The sequence below is a fragment of the Diplotaxodon limnothrissa genome, linkage group LG7, assembly GCF_057381915.1.
Source record: "Diplotaxodon limnothrissa isolate DT_005_m linkage group LG7, D_limnothrissa_male_GT1.1, whole genome shotgun sequence".
Classification (NCBI taxonomy): domain Eukaryota; kingdom Metazoa; phylum Chordata; class Actinopteri; order Cichliformes; family Cichlidae; genus Diplotaxodon; species Diplotaxodon limnothrissa.
In genome coordinates, this window is record NC_140602.1 from 51589022 (window position 1) to 51608261 (window position 19240).

At 43.2% G+C, this 19240-nt stretch overlaps 1 protein-coding gene across 1 annotated transcript in view; it reads left to right on the forward strand.

Moving 5' to 3' along the window:
• Positions 1-19240, forward strand: part of itga1 (integrin, alpha 1) — a 67578-nt gene that overhangs the window by 15570 nt on the left and 32768 nt on the right. Inside the window, exon 2 of the mRNA XM_085359889.1 lies at positions 14538-14658. Within this exon, the coding sequence (XP_085216015.1) occupies positions 14538-14658 (121 nt within the window). The remainder of the gene's footprint in view (positions 1-14537; positions 14659-19240) is intronic.

The window sequence follows — 19240 nt, forward strand, 5'->3', positions numbered from 1 at the left end:
TTTATGTTTTTATGTGTGCCATTTTATTTTTTTACATTTCACCAGTTTCTGGCTCATGTATTAGTATTCATAGTTTGTGTGTATGTCTTGGGTGGTATTTGTCCTTGCTGTTGAGTAGCCCTGACCACGAACAAAGAAAAGATCAAGGGGAGTTGTGTGACCTTCCATAAACACATCTGTGTGTGTGTGTGTGTGTGTGTGTGTGTGTGTGTGTGTGTGTGTGTGTGTGTGTGTGTGTGTGTCAGAAAGACAGAGTGTGTTGATAGGACTGGGCGGCACTAGTTAGATGTGCTAATAAGGGTAAACCCTAATTTCAAAATAATTATCCTGAGCAATAATGAAAATCCAGTAATTTAAAACACAATAACAAAGTTGCAGTGCTGTTTAATTTGTATATTTATGCCATATTTATTTTTATAATGTGTACTTTTTCTTTCCAATCTTCATTCAGTAAGCCTTTGTGTAATACAAAAACAAACTTCAACTAACGATTACGTCTATCTTCTGTTATTATCCACAATAAACCAACGTGTCTGCATCTTTTTAAAAGGACGTGTTTCTGAATTTTAGTGCTGCCTTGAGAATAACAGAAACAGTATGTTAGTGGTTCACATTTAAAACCACTCTTTGCTTTTCAACAAAATTGCACCGCTCTCATGTAAATCTGGGGCTAGTGCAGGGTGTGCATTGGCTCATCCCAATTCTGAAAATGGAAAATGTAGCCATTTTCAGGGAAATGTTCCAGTAGCTCATAAAAAGAAAATCTTCCAGTGCACATAGTGGATCAGCTGACAAAATAGTTTTGATATTGCTGAACCCAGCAGCGGGAGACTTTTGTGAACAATGACACAGACATCCATGGTCACTTCCTACTTGGGTCTTTTCCGTCACCACTTCCTTTCGCTCCCCCAAACAAAGCAATAGCTAGTTCATCACAAATAAGCGACTTGTAACCTTTTTCTGAGCCTGTAAGCCAAGGGTGGGCAATTCATTTTCTCAAATGGGTCGTGCCAATAACCTTAACTCAATTCTGCACAATATTAATTTTGTCACTTTATAAACTGCTGCTAATTGGAGTAGATGTTACAATTAGGCTACGGCAATGTCCAGCAGGCATAATAAAAAAGAAATCTCCTGTGTCTCGGGTTTGAAAAGTGTCTGATTCAATCTCTGAGGTGAAAATGCGAAGGAGAGTAGAAATGTGATGTGATCGTCTTTGAGAGTATTTGTATCTGGATTTGTAATCTTCATCATCATTGTTCATGTGAAGATGGATCCAAAGAGGACCATCAAGTTAACTGTTGGCATGTGAATAATAATGTTGGCTTGAAAAGCTCCAAATTTCTCATAAAAGCCTTCATCATGTAGCAAATAGGCCCTTGCCTTGCAGTTTAGTTCATTCATTAGTGCAGTTACATCCCCAGCAAATACAAGACCTGCCTTCCGTTCTGCATCTGAGAGCTCTCCTCAAAATTCTCAAATTTCTGTTCTCAGGTCCTTTACTCTTTGTAACACTTTGCCCAGGCTGAGCCACCTGACAGCTGTGTGGTAGCCTATGTCAAAAGTGAAAACAGTATCAGCCAATGTATCAGAATATCCGATTTTTAAATTGCCAAATATCTGTATTGGTCTTAAAAATCCTAAATCTGTTGGGCTTTATATAGGGGAGCGATTAACACCAAAATTGCAAACAATCTCAATGAAATTAATCAACTTAAAGAAATTAGTTGCACAGTTACTGCTGGTGAAGCAAAGTGGTTTGGTCCAAGGTTAAACTATTCTCGACTTTGAGATGAGCAATTGAAGGGACTTCCAGTGAGAGGGAAGGATGTTAGCTCACATATGACAGGGTGGTAAATATGACATTGGGTTAATTTGCCAACCACAGCTTGGAAGGTCTGCGAGCGACTCATTCTTCATCTACGTGAGTAAGTGGCGAGTGAACTGATTGGTGTGTCAATGCCCCTCATAACTAAGCTAAGCTAACTGCCTCCTTGATCTAATAATTTCAGCCACTTGCTCTAAAAACATAAAAACATATTCCCCAAGAGAACTTGTTTTCTGAAAATGTAGCTAGCTTGATAAAACAGCAAGCTTGAAACTACCACTGAATAGATTCATACTTTTTTCACCTATAAATGAACTGCATCAGCCTACTGAAATAGCAAGGAGAGAGCTAAGGGCACTTGATATTCCTGTACTACTGATAAAAAATTAAACATCATAAGTGGCTAATGGAGGTCATTGTGTTGGTTTGAGGGTAAGTGGAACTTTAGGATCAATTAATTATTTAAAACACACTAATTATAGTACAAACAAAGAGCACTGAAATATTATAATTACATATGTACGTTGTTTAAAATACCATGCATGCTATTTAAAATGTGTAGTTATTATTATGAATTAATCAGTGCATAAACCCAAAGCACTTTTAAGGTAATTGGTTCCTGCTTTACTAGCATAAGTGACGCTCCCTTTTAGTTTTTTCAGTTTCATTTGTTTTTACTGAGTTTGCCAAATAAATCTGCTGTGATGTTGTAACAGTGGGTGATATGCAGTTTACCCCAAGCTCAGGGGGGTTTATTATTTTCTCTCACCGTTTCCTTCATAACATGCATGATTGTTTTTGCATGTCTCTTATTGATTCTGGGGAGAGGTTGTTCTTTGACCTATGGGTGTGTGTATTTTTAGTTTGATGTAGCCAAGGAGCACTCTCCGTCCAGATGCTCCCTATATGGGAAAACTGTTGTGATCAGCAGATTTTGCAGACATTGTATGCTTATGTGGTCGGAGGGCAGGGGATGTCATGGTCCTGAGTCTGAGGACTCAGTGTTTTGTGTTCCTTGTGCTTTTGTTCATTCAGAGTGTGTATTCTGTTGTGATTTTGCCATTTGTTAGGTTTCTGTTCTTTGCCTGCCTGCTTCCACTTCTCTGTGTTCCCTCTGTCTGTCCATGGTGTTATTGTGTCTGCTCATGAGTCTGCCTGTCAAGTTCAGTGTCCGGTCTGGTTCTCTGTGTCTGTTAGTTTCCTGTTTTATTCTGAAAGTTCATGTCTCATGTCAGTGTGTTCAGTTTTACCTCTCCCCTGTCTCGTTAGCCTTATTGCTCCCAGCTGTGTCTCCCTCCTGTGGCCCATTCCCTGATTACTCCCCGTGTATTTAAGCCCTGTGTTTTCCTGTGCTCTCTGTTGCGTTGTCTGTTGAACTCCATGTCAGTCTGCATTATTCTGTTACCTGGTATTCATTCTGCGTCTCTCTGCCATCTCTCTTTGTGCATTTCGCTCCTCCTCCCGTGAGTGTCTGGTTTAAGTTTTGTTCTTTAGTTTTCCCAGTTTAGGTTTGTTTACTCCCCGCTCTGCTCTTCCTGTTTTGTCACTTTATCACCTCTGCAAATAAATTTTCACTCGCACCCCAGTCAGTGCCTGCATCTTGGATCCTTTTCTCAATTCACCACACGACTGCTGTGCAGCCGTGACAGTACGACGCGACCACAAGATGGATCCAGCGGTCTTGGCCGGGGAGAGCGACCTCACACGTGCCCTACGCCTGGTGGACTGGGTAACCCACACCTCCAATGCACGAGCGAAAGTTGTGGGGATAAATGCCGTTGAGGCAATCCTGGCCGGAAATCCCTATCTCCACCAGGTCCGGGGATTTACAGACTTAATCGCTGAGCTGCATAAAGCCCAGGAAGCGGTGCAAGCTCGGGAAGTAGCCAATTGTGCCCAGCAACAATGGACTACGACCGCCACAAAGCATCCGTCTCAGATTCACCCACCGGAGGTTTCACGGCCCGACCCCCCAGAGGTTTTTCCCTGCCTGTCGGAGCCGTCAGCGGTGGAGAGGAAACATTCGCGCCACCGACGCTTCACCCCACAGCCGGATTCAGGGACTCCTGTGCGACCAGCTGTGGTGAGTTTTAAGGACGCTGGTGCTTCTGGGACTGTGTTTTCTGGGGCCGTTCATGGGGAGGGTAAAGACAGTACACGGCGTTTACCTACCTTCGTGGTAACTGACCTCTCACAAGTTGGCATTTTCAAAACATCCATAACAGTAGCTGACTGTGTTTCATCCACTCCACCACCAACTCCAGTCTCACTTCAACCAGTACATCAGCCTTTAGCCAGTTCATTAGCCCAGCCTGCATCTATGCCATTAGCCCGATCACCCGTTCCCTCCATACTGGAGGCTGTGTCTGTGCCACCCATTTTGAATCTCGTTCCTAGCACCCATTTTGAGCGGAGAGACAAATGCATTAAAACCACTCTAGTTTCTCAGAAACTGGCTAATTTAGAGACTGTTACTCGCCCCAGGGCCTCCCCAGAGGCTGGGTCTCAGCCCCCAGCAGACTCAGGACCCCTGGCGGTTAAGAAGCCAGCTGAGGACCACACCCGGCCGTCGCTGCCTGAGCAGACCCAATGCTCTGTGCAGCTGCAGTCTGCCCGTGCGCCTGCTGGTTCTGTTGCGTCCCTGCCAGAGGCCCGTGCGCCTGCTGGTTCTGTTGCGTCCCTGCCAGAGGCCCGTGCGCCTGCTGGTTCTGTTGCGTCCCTGCCAGAGGCCCGTGCGCCTGCTGGTTCTGTTGCGTCCCTGCCAGAGGCCCGTGTGCCTGCTGGTTCTTTTCTGTCTCTGCCAGGGGCTTTAGTGCCCACTGGTTCTGAGACTGTTTTTGCTGGGGGGCCCGAGGAGCCCGTCCAGCCTTCTGCCTCGTCAGCTGGGGGGCCCGAGGAGCCCGTCCAGCCTTCTGCCTCGTCAGCTGGGGGGCCCGAGGAGCCCGTCCAGCCTTCTGCCTCGTCAGCTGGGGGGCCTGAGGAGCCCGTCCAGCCCTCAGCTGCAGTCTCATCACCAGCTGCAGTCTCATCACCCTCGCCTGGTCCAGCTTCCGCTTCCTCATCAGCATCGCCTGGTCCAGCATCTGCTTCAGCATCGCCTGGTCCAGCATCTGCTTCAGCATCGCCTGGTCCAGCATCTGGTCCAGCATCCGCTTCAGCATCGCCTGGTCCAGCATCCGCTTCAGCATCGCCTGGTCCAGCATCTGCATCCGCTTCAGCATCGCCTGGTCCAGCATCTGCATCCTCATCAGCTGCTTCGTCTGGTCCAGCATCTGCATCCTCATCAGCTGCTTCGTCTGGTCCAGCATCTGCATCCTCATCAGCTGCTTCGTCTGGTCCAGCATCTGCATCATCCTCATCAGCTGCTTCGTCTGGTCCAGCCACTGCTTCATCCTCATCAGCTGCTTCGTCTGGTCCAGCCACTGCTTCATCCTCCGCTTCATCCTCGTCTGGTCCGGCTTCAGCCTCCGCTTCATCCTCGTCTGGTCCGGCTTCAGCCTCCGCTTCATCCTCGCCTGGTCCGGCTCCAGCATCCTCATCAGCCTCGCCTGGTCCGGCTCCAGCATCCTCATCAGCCTCGCCTGGTCCGGCTCCAGCATCCTCATCAGCCTCGCCTGGTCCGGCTCCAGCATACTCATCAGCCTCATCAGCTTCGTCTGGTCCAGCCTCCGCCTCCGCCTCGTCTGGTCCAGCCTCCGCTTCGCCTGGGGCTGCAGGGGCCACGCAGCCTTCAGGTCCCCTACTACCACCTCCACATCGTCGGTCATCTGCCAGGCCGCTTGTTGGGCATCTCCGCCACTGTGGACGCCCTCCTGAACGCCCTCCTGAACGCCGCCACTACCTTCCACGTGGCCGGCCTCCGGACTTGTTTCCACACCGCTGTTGCCGTCCGCACGGTCGGCCCCCAGAGCTGTTTCCACGCCGCTGTTGCCGTCTGCACGGTCGGCCCCCAGAACTGTTTCCACACCACTGCCTACTGCGTGGCCGGCCTCCGGACCTGCCCCACTGCTGCTGCCTTTCACGCGGTCGGCCCCCGGAACTGAACTGTTTTGGCCTCCGGGTCGGCCCCCTGACCTTGTCCGTCTGGGCCTTTTCGGACAGCCGTGACAGGGGATATGGTTAGAAGAGTGTCAACCACCCCTGCATTACTGAGAGAGAAATTTGGGGAGGGGATGAAAGCTTTGACAACTGTCAGGGGGGATGATGTCCTGTGTGGGTCTCAGCTTGTAAGCCTGGATGTTTTCCGCACCGGTGAAAAAAAACGAGCTCTGGGAGTACATCTGGAAGTCTCACAAAGTGGAAGCTGACACCGTTGAGCCGACAGGTTCAGTCAGTGTATTAAGGGGTGTAAACAGAGAGATGCTTAGATGGGAAATGGGAGGGGCAGACAGAGATAAATGGATTGAAGAAACAGTAGAGGAATGGATGATGTTTTTGAGGGGCAAAACACAGCAGAATGAATGAATTGAGGGAGAAGAGGAAGCAGATTAAATAGCAGCCAGGGTCGAGGGAGGTGATTTAGCCACGAGTGACTCAAGGAATGACATATGGTTTGTCACTTTGATCCAGACTGGAATATGTCACCAAGTACTGGTTGAATTGTCATAATATTGTAGAGAGAAGATGAATCTCTGTGACTTCACTGATGTCAGGACTGCCACTTCTTCCACCACTAGGGTTGTCTTTGTGCTTTTAGTGATATGAAGTTTGCCCAGTACTTTTATTATAACCTAACACTAACAAAGCTAAAGACTTCACTTTGTCCTCAGATTTAATTTAGGTAACAGCGCAAACGTCTGGAGCATATTTCACAAATTTCTAAAATTCCAGCTGTGTATCTTGTGTTACCTTTGGCATATTAGCCTGTCAAAGGAAACACCTTATTTATGCACATTAGGACTGCCAAATATGTCAGCTATTTGTGAGTGGCTGGTATATTTGCAAAGTTTGCTAAATATTTGCAATTTTGAGGTTTTGACAAGAAGTATAACTATGTGAAGGTACTGTTAACCTTAAAAGTCCACTATTCTCAGAACCAATTTCATGCAGTGTTGCCAACTAAACAGCAACTAAAGCTAACATTATGCCAGCAACACAATGTTGGGCTCAAGTGTTCTAAAAATCATGCTCTGATAAACCCTTTGGTTACCTTCTCACATTGTATAAAAATTAAATTGCTATCCAACAACGTTAGATCCACTTTGAAGGAAGTTTCACTAATGTCGACTAACAGCAGCTAACAGCGGCACTCGGTATCATTGTAATTGGACAGAAGTGTGTCATGGGCCATGGTGCGCGGGCACGAAAAGATCCAGGCGCAGACTCCGCGCTAACAGAAAAAACACTTTATTGTAACAACGAAAGGCGACCCGGGGAAACTAGGGAGCAAAACAAGAAACTAAAACCCCGGGGAAACAATGACACGAGGAAGCCGGGATCGGGACGGTGGGAGGCTGCAATAGAAAGGGGAGATGATTACTAGGGAGCCGGGAAGTGGGGAAAACACATCTGGACTGAGTTAGAGTAGGAGGCTTACGATAGAACGGGACCGTGGGAGCTCGGGAGGGAAGTGTGGCAGTCCGTGGGGGCAGGAAGTCCGTGGGAATGGCGAATGGGCCAGGTGAGCACCGCGAGATCCAGTTGAGCCGGAGGACAGGCAGGTAGCAGACGCCGAGTAGAAACCTGGACAAAAGTAGGCAGGTTAAACACAGTTCCAATCCAGAAGAGAATGCACGCTTTTCGTGGAAGTCTGGTTACCACTGTGGGGGTGACTAACGGACTGGCGTGGAGCATCCGTCAGCGCCGGGTTAAGTAGATCTCCGTGTAGTCACCGTGATGGAGAGCAGGTGCGCTGGTGATGGCCCAGCCCAGGGGTGTGGCTACCCGAGCATCACGCATTCCACAGACACAGGACCACAGACCATGACAAAGTGAGCTTCTCTCACTCACTGACCTGTATCGATCTCCTTTCACAAAGTTTTACAGCTCTTCCATAGTAAATAGTAGTGATGGACAGTTGAGGGAAGGAGTGGACTGACAGCCTACACTCACTAAAAATGAATGACAGCCAAAGTTGTTTGTCCTACAGTGGCCACCGTAGCTAGATTCTTCAATCTACTGACATCTAGTGGTGAGATTTTACACACTGCACCTTTAAACATTGCTTCAATGATCCTGACCCAGTCTGTGAACAATAACAGCAATACCTAAAGATATGTACATTTTGGCAGTTTGTTAATACAAAGTTAATGGCAGAAACTTTCTCACAGTGTAATCTACATGCAGCTCAAGGTACCTCATAGAGTTGCATAGATTAGATAAATTTGAGCCATCTTCTTTTGCTTATGCAGTTCAGGGTAACGGTGAGTCTGGAGCCTATCCCAGCTAGTGAGTGCTAACCCCTCCAAACTCAATGTCTCTCTGGATAAGCTTCCTAAATGGTTTGGTTGTCTGCTTATAATTTGTCCATGATCAGCCGTCTTCTGTCTAAACGCATGATTGTTGGTGCACTTGTTTGTTAAGCTTAATAAGCAAACATCTCCAAAGGTGTTGTCACATTTTTACTTTTTTTGGCATAAACCTTGGTAACAAATTGTAGGCTTTCATCACATCTGTAGTATCTGTTCTTCATTTCTTGGGTTGAATTTACTGGAACCGGAACCTGGAATGTCCACTAGTGACCAATCGTCTGCAGCCAGTGAATCACTTGCTGTGAACTTTATCTCCTGCTTAATATATCTGTCAGTGGTGTGGATTTTGTGTTTTTAACTATATTTTTAATTCAGGTAACTGAGCATGTCCAGTATGCTTCCTGAAGGCCAGCCTGTATAAACACAGAGGGCACCTGAGTTGCTGTTGCTCTGTTTACGCACTGCTCACGCTACCTCTTCCCTTTATCCTTCCACAGCTGCTGACATATCTGCAGCGGATTCGTGTGTCTCTTTTAGCTTGTGTTATTTATCCAATCCGCCCCTGCCTACAGATGCAATCACTAAACCTAAAAAAAAAAAGCGGCCACTTGTGTTCTCTTCTGCTTGTAAAGCCACAAACACGCCTACATCTATAACCTTTATGTCCACTGCAAGCCCACATGCCGCACATTTGCCAAGACTAAAGCAGAGACTGAGCAGGCAGCCAAATGAGAAGATTTTTGTCAAAGTAAGCGGAGCTAAAAGCTGTCAGAAGTTCAGCTCGTGATAACCATTCCTAGAGCGATTAGAGAGGGTAGCGTGGTTACTGCTGGAGTGGCAAAGAAGATGAATTCAGAGAAAAAATGGATGGGGGAAAAATGGGAAAAATGTGCAGTAAAGAAGAAAAATGGACAAAGATAAAAGAACAAAGGAGGAAATCTGGAAATATTTCAGTTTTATAACTTCTTCATGGCTCTAGGCTGCCCACAGACATGCCAGAATTATTTGAAGCTTTTCTCTTGCCAGTGTTGTCTCTTGTTAAATGCCAGCATGTGGTTTTAGAAAAGGTCTGAGTCCCACCCAAAGCCCCTTTTGACATTATTCCTTTGAAGGGTCAACGCCATAAATGATAAATGCACCAGTTCAGTCTTCAGTTCAGCACGACATGAACTTTTTTCTAGTTTCTGCAGATGTTTGCTTGCTTTCTTTTTAGAAGATTTGTTTTGACTGTCTGTCTTGGATCAACTTAACAACTGATTTCTCACTGCATCTAATTAAGGTCAAATGTCAGGCCCACTTCATGATTTTGTTTCCCAGAGCTGGTGATTTGCATTAAGCTTTAAAGCTCTTTATAGATGGTTAGATATGTTACAGATGAGCAGGTGCCAATGGGATGCAGATTTTTAACCATAGCTGAGCCAAGCTTTGAAGCCTACAGGTGCTAAGTTGAGTGATGTCTCACAGGTCAGCGGGTGCTGCTTTCTGCACTCGCTGTATCAGCAGCAAAGTCTTTTGGTTTTCCTTTGGTTTTGATAACTGTGGCAGAGAGAGCAGTGGGGTTTTATCTTGTGGCTGACAGACTGCCGGGATCAATCAGGACCACGTGGTCCTTGACTGAAAACAGACCCATTGTAATATCACTTTTGCAGTATTCAAACCAACTTAGATTAGACATTTCTGGTCAGCATGTTTTCCATTTTGATAAATGACATGCAGATTTTTTGGCTTTTTTGGACGTGTTCATTGACGCTGTGGGCCTCTGCTGTTTTTGTAGTGTGGAGAGCCCAACAGTCAGAATGATTATGAACACAAAACAAAGGGAAATTGTCTTAAAGTTAAAACGCACTGTCAGTTTTGTTTATGGAAGGACAGCGTGCTGCTTTAAGCTCAGTACTATTTATCTATAAACAGTAAAAGATGTTTGTAACCACTATCACATCATATATTTGTTTGTACATTAGGCCTGGACCATGTTAAATGACAGAAAATGGACGAAAGGTTGGATGGAAGACCAAAAGTAGCTAGTTGGCTAGCTAGCTTAATTAGCAAGGTGCTTCCATTGTTCTCTTGTGATACTTAATGGGATGCTAAATTTAGCCATTGACAAATAGGCTTAAAATGAATGTACTTGCCAGAAAGTAATGCCCAACTGACTGCTCTTTTAAAGGGGTTGAATGTTCAGCAAGATGTAAAAGCAAGCATCCATCACAAGTGGCCACTTTAAATGTTACTGCCTTGAAACTGGTAAGTTGTACAAAAATGCCAAGGAGAAATTAGCTTGTTACCATTTTTTAAGCCAACCTATAAACTATTTAAAAGATGGTTTTGCTTTTTGCTGTCACCATATGGTGGCCTTCAGAAAAGAATACAGGTTAAAGACACATCTGTAGTGGCTTTATTTTTCTTTCCCTTTAAATGTACCAGGAAGCTAAGCCTGTGTTTCCTACCATCTACGCTGTAAAGATGTTCTGCTAGTTGTATATACTGTATATATATGTCAGTTACTGTTGGAGAAAGGCTCAAGCAAAGTTTGTTAAGCTTACTGTTTCTGGCATTTCAACGTTTTTTGAAACCATATCTAATGAGGTAAAGTTGAGTTTGACAGTGACACTGCTTGCTTATTGGCTAGCGACTGACAAGTCATTCAACCCTCGATAATTCCCTTTTCTGGATAATGACCATAACTTACAAAATGAACTTCATGTTTTATTCAGTATGACTTGAAAATAGCAACTGGTGTCATAAAGTAATCAAGAAAGTGTTTACTGAGGTCAAAAAGCAAGGAAGCCAAGGGCCATTTTCCCATAGACTTATAGACCTACATCCAGAAGTCAGTTTGCAACCTGAGTCACCCATAATCCCATGAAAAGGAAAGAAGAGTCAGTGCACTTCTGCATTGGCTTTACTTTTACAACTCAAACCTACATCTTGCTTAATTCTGTCCTTTTTTGCAGTCAGAACATTTCATCCTGAAGGGGGTCTAAATGAGTAATTTTTGACACATTTCACTTAAACCACAATGATCAGTTTCATTCTTAAAGAAAAGTCACAGCTTGACCTTAGCAAGTATTTTATTTCCCCTGGGGACCATGAGTGTCTGCACAAAATTTCATGGGAGTCCATTGAGGAGTTGTTGAGATATTTCAGTCAGGATGAACTGATGTGCTATACACACTCATGTGTGACTGAGTACATAATGAACCTTCCAGCAGTGATGGACAAATATACCCATATGGAAAAGATATATTTAAATCTTATAAAGTTTTTATCTGTCTTGTATGAAACTTGTATGAAAAGCATACAAGAGTGAAAACACATATAAGATCCCTTGAAAAATTATACAATGAAACTTGTATGTTTTGTATACTTACTAAAAAAATATATGAAAGTAATGAGAAAGTGGCCACTTTCATGAGTAAATCATATATGTTTTTACTATTTCTTTTCCATATGGGTATATATGCCAGTACCTCAGACACTCATGTGGCCATTTCCATCCACAGAGGGACAAGACTGCTTATTGGTTTTCCAGGGCAGATGTTAGCCCGTCTCACAAAAATAGACAGTTATATAACTTCACTGGTTCTGATTTGAAGAGAGTAGAGCCAGGAGACACCCAATACAGCGAAATGAGATTGGTATACACAAAGTATGTGCCTGCCAGTGGACAAATGATGTTCCTAAGTGATTTACAACTCAGGCCGGTTTGACTCTGAACTGTACTTGAGCTCAGTCTGTGATGAATGAAAAGGCCTGGTTGGCCTGAAGCCATCTTAAATCAGCTAAATTAGCTGTGTGTCCGTGTGTGCGTGTGTACCTTTGGATTTGTGGAGATGTGTATAATCAGGTTAATAGGAAAAGGAAATTGAGCTTCTCTGAGAGATGGAAAGGGGGTCACAGAGGAAGTGCAGAAATGACTGAGGGAGAAACAGAGGGGATAATACTTCTCATCTGGGGTTCCTGTATATGACTCAGCAGGCCTCCTTCGTGGTCTCTGGAAATTTAAAAAGTGAAATCTTATATGAAATCTAAATGATCGACATTTAAACGTGACTAGCAGTTTTACAACTGCTCTGTTTACAGAGAGGGATGCTTACATATGCTAATCCCTGCATGTATTGCTCTCTGTGGCTTTCTTGTGTTGTTAATATGCACAAGAGACCACTCCACATTTTCAGCAGTTTGTGATTTTAGTAAGCCAGTAAGCACATTTGAATGTATGGAGCCAAGAGACAACCTCGGCTGAAATATTAAGCCAGTGCTGAAGAAAAACAAAAGTTCCTTGAGTGACCACTAGACGCTGGCTCCCAAAATAAGTCAGCTTCCTAGTGCAGTATATAAAAACTCTTTACTTTACAGTCGAATTAAATGGTCTCTTGAAGTGGGCTCTGTAGTTATTTTGACCCAACTGTATGCAGAATTATTTTGTATATATCAGATATTCCAAATTGTCTTTACACTGGTGTGAAAAAGTGTTTGCTCCCTTCCTGATTTCCCATTTTTGTCAGATCATCAAATAAATTTAAATATTAGACAAAGATAACACAAGTAAACACAAAATGTAGTTTCTAAATGAAGGTGGTTATTTTTAAGGGGGAAAAAGGCCAAACCTATATGTGTGAAAAACTTTAGCTTCTGTCTCTCTAAAAAGAACATGGCAGTAGAGTTACATCTGAACAAAGAATAAGACCTCTGGAACAATATCCTTTGGACAGACAAGACCAAAGTGAAGATTTTTGTCCATAATGCACAATGCAAAAACCAAACTCAGCATAGCAGCACAAACCGACTGTGAGGCACGGTGGTGGAGGGGTGATGATTTGTGCTTGTTTTGTGGCCATAGGACGGGAACCTTGCAGTCTTTGAGTCAACCATGATCTTCTCTGAACAGCAAAGTATTCTAGAGTCAACAATGAGGACATCTGTCCGACAGATAAAGCTTGACCAAAACTGGGTCATGCCACAGGAAAATGATAACATCCACAGCAGAAGACTTACAGCAGAATGACTGAAAAAGAAAAGAGTGAAGATGTTGCAGTGGTTCAGTCTAAGTCCAGACTTCAACCTGACTGAAATGCCGTGGCGGGACCTTAAGATAGTTGTGCATAAACGAATGCCTGCAAACGTCACTAAACTGAAGCAGCGCTGTAAAGAAGAGTCAAAATTCATCCACAACCACGGAAAGGTCCTGATAAAATCATATAAACTGCTAAATCACGGGGTGTACTTTCACAGGGCTCTCTTTTAGATGCTACTGTAATCATTTTATGCTTTTAATCAGAAGAATAAATTGTGTAGATTCAGGGATGTTTTGACTGAGTAAGAACATTCATTCATTTTCTGGAGCTCGTGAATGTCTCTTCTAAATATCAAAGCAATCTGTCTGGGATGTTGCTGTGTGGACCACACTGAAATATCTGGTGGATAAACCAACAAACATAATCAATTCTTGGGTGTTGCTAAAAGATGTAAAATTACTTCAGTCTAGACCTTTTAATGTAGTTCTCAGACACATTAGCTACAAAGCATTACCATCAAAGGATAAATAGCTGCTTTATCCTTGTGTGTCTATGTATGCGGTCTGCCTTTGCACATTCTGTTTTTAATCCCACTGTTCTTCTACTCCTCTACACTCCCTCAAAGGTCCGGGAATTGAATAAATTATATTGAAGGAATTTCCTGGCACAGTAGATATAAAGAGTGTCATTGTGGTGCAGGCACAATGAGACATGGATGGATTTATATAGAGGCTCTGTGATATACTCATCTCAGTGACAGACAGACCCAGACTGGGCAGAGTGCAGAGAAGAAGCCATTGTCCTGGAGGTCAGATTGAACCCTGACCAAAATGGCTCACATTGATGTTCGAAATTCCTCTTCCAGAATGACTGTGTGTGTCTGTGTGCGTGTCTGTGGTTCACAAAGTTCGGCCCTCATCTGGGTACATCATTTTCATGCACCCGTAAATAATATTGACATAAATAGAATTATTTATATTTGCTGTAACTAAAATACCTAAATGCTAACTTTTATTTATTACATTTACAAAGTATTTTAGTAGATCTCTTTTTTTTTCCATTTCCAAGAGGCATCTTGAGGGTTTCAGAAATATTTACTGAGTGTTTATGGCTTCTGCACTTAGAAATAACTGCATACGCACATCTTTTGTTTCAGTATTTGCCCATCAGTTTATGTAAATCCACTCTGAAGAGCAGCACAGCAGACTCAAACAGGAAGTAAAGCGGCGCCACTCTCGAGTCTTATCATGCGTAACCTTTACTGTACTTTTATCTTTGCAGTGCTGCTGACCTGCGTGTTCTCCTTCAACGTGGACCAGAAGAACAGTTTGTCCTTCTCTGGACCGCTGGAAGATATGTTTGGCTACACTGTCCAGCAGTTTGAGAACAGCGAGGGAAAATGGTGAGTGTCATCAGCTGCGCGTTTTTTAGGAGCTAAAGTCATCAGGAGGCCGGATGTATGTGATCCCTGCATCTCACATGTAACACAGTAAGGGGAATTGCTGAAAAGAATATATAAATGGGCCAATAGGTTCGACTATAGGAGCACAGAGGTGTGTTTAAATGAGACACTGAGACAAGAATGTAACTCAAAAGAACCAACCGACTTTAGTGAAATAAACCATAAGGTTGACAAGCACAGGTTAAAGGCACTTTACAATTGTAGAAAAGAAACTTACAAAAAATGAAAGAAAAGTAAAACACATACTAAGACAATGACTTGGCCAAGTGTCCCTTTTGGTTTTCAATGCTCGGGTGCACCCTAGTAACCTGACTCCTTAACTTTTATACAAACAGATTACACAAATCCAATGTACATTCAAATGAAAATCTCACACTCTTTTCACATGTGGAAAATGTTCTACACAACAGCTCATTATTTAAAGTCCCAAATAAAAAATGTCCACTCCTATTTTCTTTCCCAGGGTGTGAAAGAAAATAGGGATGAGAGAATGTCAGTCAGTGGTCTTATGAATAACCAGCTGTGTTAAAGTGTGAGTGATACACACTGCAAGGTGCAGCAGATCATCAAGTGGAAAAGAAGCGAATCTCAGTCTCTCTAAGTCAGGGGTGGGCAACTCCAGGCCTCGAGGGCCGGTGTCCCTGCAGGTTTTAGATGTGTCCTTGAACCAACACAGCTGATTTAAATGGCTAAATTAGCTCCTCAACATGTCCTGAAGTTCTCCAGAGGCCTGGTAACGAACTAATCATGTGATTCAGGTGTGTTGATCCAAGGTGAGATCTAAAACCCGCAGGACACCGGCCCTCGAGGCCTGGAATTGCCCACCCCTGCTTTAAGTCCAGGTGGGAAGGCTGGGAATTGTTCCTGAGGATCCACCTCAGGAACAATTCAGCACACACACACAAAAAAAGCACACACACACGCCGAAGACAATAGTATGGTGTCTCTCGGTCGGAAAATGCGGGGCTCTAAATAACGTAACAGGACATGTTTTTTTTTCTCTTTAATGACAGTAATACGACGTGAAAGAAAATAAACATTTGTCGCGCTTCAAGTGTTACCTTACTTCTGGAAGCAGATTGAGATGAACTTTCAGGCAGTTGATAACGACCAGAGCTAACAAAGGCTAACAGTTTAGCTCCACGCGGTACTTTATAAAGTCGCCAGAAAACTGCAGCATTCGCCTGTTTACTCACTTTGGCTACTTTTAACATGAAAGGTAGCTGATAACCAGCGAACTTATGTGCAGCACAGTTGGTTACAAACTTTTATCTAATACTCTTTCCAACTCAAAAACCTCAGTCTCTCTTTTCTCCTGCTAGCACGCAACTACCTCCACACAAAGCACCGAACACAGTGTAGGTGGGTGAGACATACAGCGGCAGGCTGCTTTCCCATTGGTCAAATGGCCTGCATTTGTATAGCGCTTTTCTAGTCCCTAAGGACCCCAAAGCGCTTCACACTACATTCAGTCATTCACCCAGTCACACACACATTCACACACTGGCAATGGCAAGCTACATTGTAGCCACAGCTGCCCTGGGGCGCACTGACAGAGGCGAGGCTGCCAGACACTGGCGCCACCAGGCCCTCTGACCACCACCAGTAGGCAAACATGGGGTTAGTATCTGCATACTGGGACCTGTGCATTTCAATTGGTTGGGCAGGCTGCCCATCTCTCCTCATATTTATCACTCATTAAAGTGGTACCCTCATTTTATGTGGGTTACACACAGATGCTCGCTGAAAGACAAGACCGTTCCAGCGCGAACCTTGTTGTAAAAATAAAGATGACTTCATGTGTTAATATTTTACCTAAAAGTCACACGAGGCGTCTTATCTGGAACATTTTTGCAACACTTTACATGTGGTACAGGTCTGCAGCAGCATAAGGTTAAATAAACAGAAAGAAAAAGCTCATCTCATGCAGTAACTTCACACCACACTTAGTGTCATTGTATGAATACATTCAGTAAATTGCATCCATTCCTGCTTATCTAGTTGCCATATCTTGTCCCACGTCTTTTGTCGTAAAGAGAATTTTCCCACATCAAATTGATAGCTTTGGTGGTGAGATGACTGTTTTCATACCGTTTTGGTTTATCACAAATTCCCTTATTAGAGTGTTGGACTAATTAACCAACAGTCTTATGGATCACTGTGTCTAAGAGGTTGCATATCTAAATGCAATACTCAGAAGACAAAAGTCGAACATACGGTGTGTATTTAATGCTAATTAAATTTAAATAGCAAAGTTCTCAGAACAGCCAGGGAATACAAGTATCCAAGAAACACTAGGATTACTTATTCAGACAGCACATGGAAATCAGAGCTACATGGCACACAGATATGGTCATGGACAACACGACAAATGACAAAGAAGGACTGAGAAAGTACATACACAAGAGGTAATGAGGATAGAGGAAATGAAGACAATCAGGGAACCAGTGAGGGCCCAGGACAGGAAGAAAAGCTGCGCAAGACATGAAGGGAAACTGAATGTTTCAAATTAAAGACAGGAAGTAAGTAAAGAAAACAGACAAGAAGACAGACTGAACGTGAGACATTGAGACAGAGATGAAGAAACATTGAAAGATAAAGACAAACAGACGAGACAGAAGGAGGGCCAGAACAGAAACACAAAGGGAGACTCACTAAATACATCACTAAAGTGAACAGAAACTGAAGGCACAAACAAGGCTAGAAAGTAAATGGTAAATGGCCAAACACAGTGTAGGTGGGTGAGACATACAGCGGCAGGCTGCTTTCCCATTGGTCAAATGGCCTGCATTTATATAGCGCTTTACTAGTCCCTAAGGACCCCAAAGCGCTTTACATATCCAGTCATCCACCCATTCACACACACATTCACACACTGGTGATGGCAAGCTACATTGTAGCCACAGCCACCCTGGGGCGCACTGACAGAGGCGAGGCTGCCGGACACTGGCGCCACCGGGCCCTCTGACCACCACCAGTAGGCAACGGGTGAAGTGTCTTGCCCAAGGACACAACGACCAAGACTGTCCAAGCCGGGGCTCGAACCGGCAACCTTCCGATTACAAGGCGAACGCCCAACTCTTGAGCCACGATCGCCATAAAGAACTTATACAAAGCATCAGAAAATTAACAAGATGTATTAAAAACAACCTTGTGAATAGAAAACAAAACATTAACACGACAGAAACCTAATCCAAAGAACCTAAAATTCAAAACTAGAATGAATCCTCAACTCAAAGACTCAAAACCTTGGATCAAAGACCCATGGACCATGACAAACTGGGTGGGAGAAGCAGACCAGTTGGTCGGCTCCCTTTCACCAATTTTACAGCCATCATTTTACCAGGAAAATGTGTCTTCTGTCCTTCAAGGTCTTATTCAAAATCAGCAATACTACACTTTAGGAATTTGATTAATTTGCATAAGAGGAGTGACATCTAAATATCCAGCTGACCTCTCTTCTAATTTGATCAATTTCTCAGACAGACAGTTTACCTGCAGATTTCCAAACAGATTAATCATATTTAAATTATCCTTTTTAAATTATCTTTTTCCTGGAACCATGTTCCAGGATTTTTCCTTCACCATTTATGAGGTTTCAAGAAGAAGATAAACGACAGATATGAATGTTTGAAAAAGTTATAGATGAAAAGATTAGATGAAAACTACTCAAAGGATAAATTCAATTGGTTTATTGTTTTATAAATAAGTTGAAAAAGAAAAAGTTAAACAAGTAAATAATGAAACAAGGTAAAATGAAGTAAGAACAAAACGTTAACAAGTAAATAATGAAACAAGGTAAAATGAAGTAAGAACAAAACGTTAACAAGTAAATAATGAAACAAGGTAAAATGAAGTAAGAACAAAACGTTAACAAGTAAATAATGAAACAAGGTAAAATGAAGTAAGAACAAAACGTTAACAAGTAAATAATGAAACAAGGTAAAATGAAGTAAGCACAAAACGTTAACAAGTAAATAATGAAACAAGGTAAAATGAAGTAAGAACAAAACGTTAACAAGTAAATAATGAAACAAGGTAAAATGAAGTAAGAACAAAACGTTAAACAAGTAAATAATGAAACAAGGTAAAATGAAGTAAGAACAAAAAGTTAAACAAGTAAATAATGAAACAAGGTAAAATGAAGTAAGAACAAAACGTTAACAAGTAAATAATGAAACAAGGTAAAATGAAGTAAGAACAAAACGTTAACAAGTAAATAATGAAACAAGGTAAAATGAAGTAAGAACAAAACGTTAACAAGTAAATAATGAAACAAGGTAAAATGAAGTAAGAACAAAACGTTAACAAGTAAATAACAAAACAAGGTAAAATGAAGTAAGAACAAAAAGTTAAGTAAATAATGAAACAAGGTAGAGGAGAGAAAACCCCAACAATCCCCTCTGAGCACGCACTAGGCGACAGTGGGGAGGAAAAACTGCCTTTAAACGGGCAGAAACCTCCGGCAGAACCAGGCTCAGGAGGGGGCAGTCAACTGCCGGGACTGGTTGGGGAGGTGAAC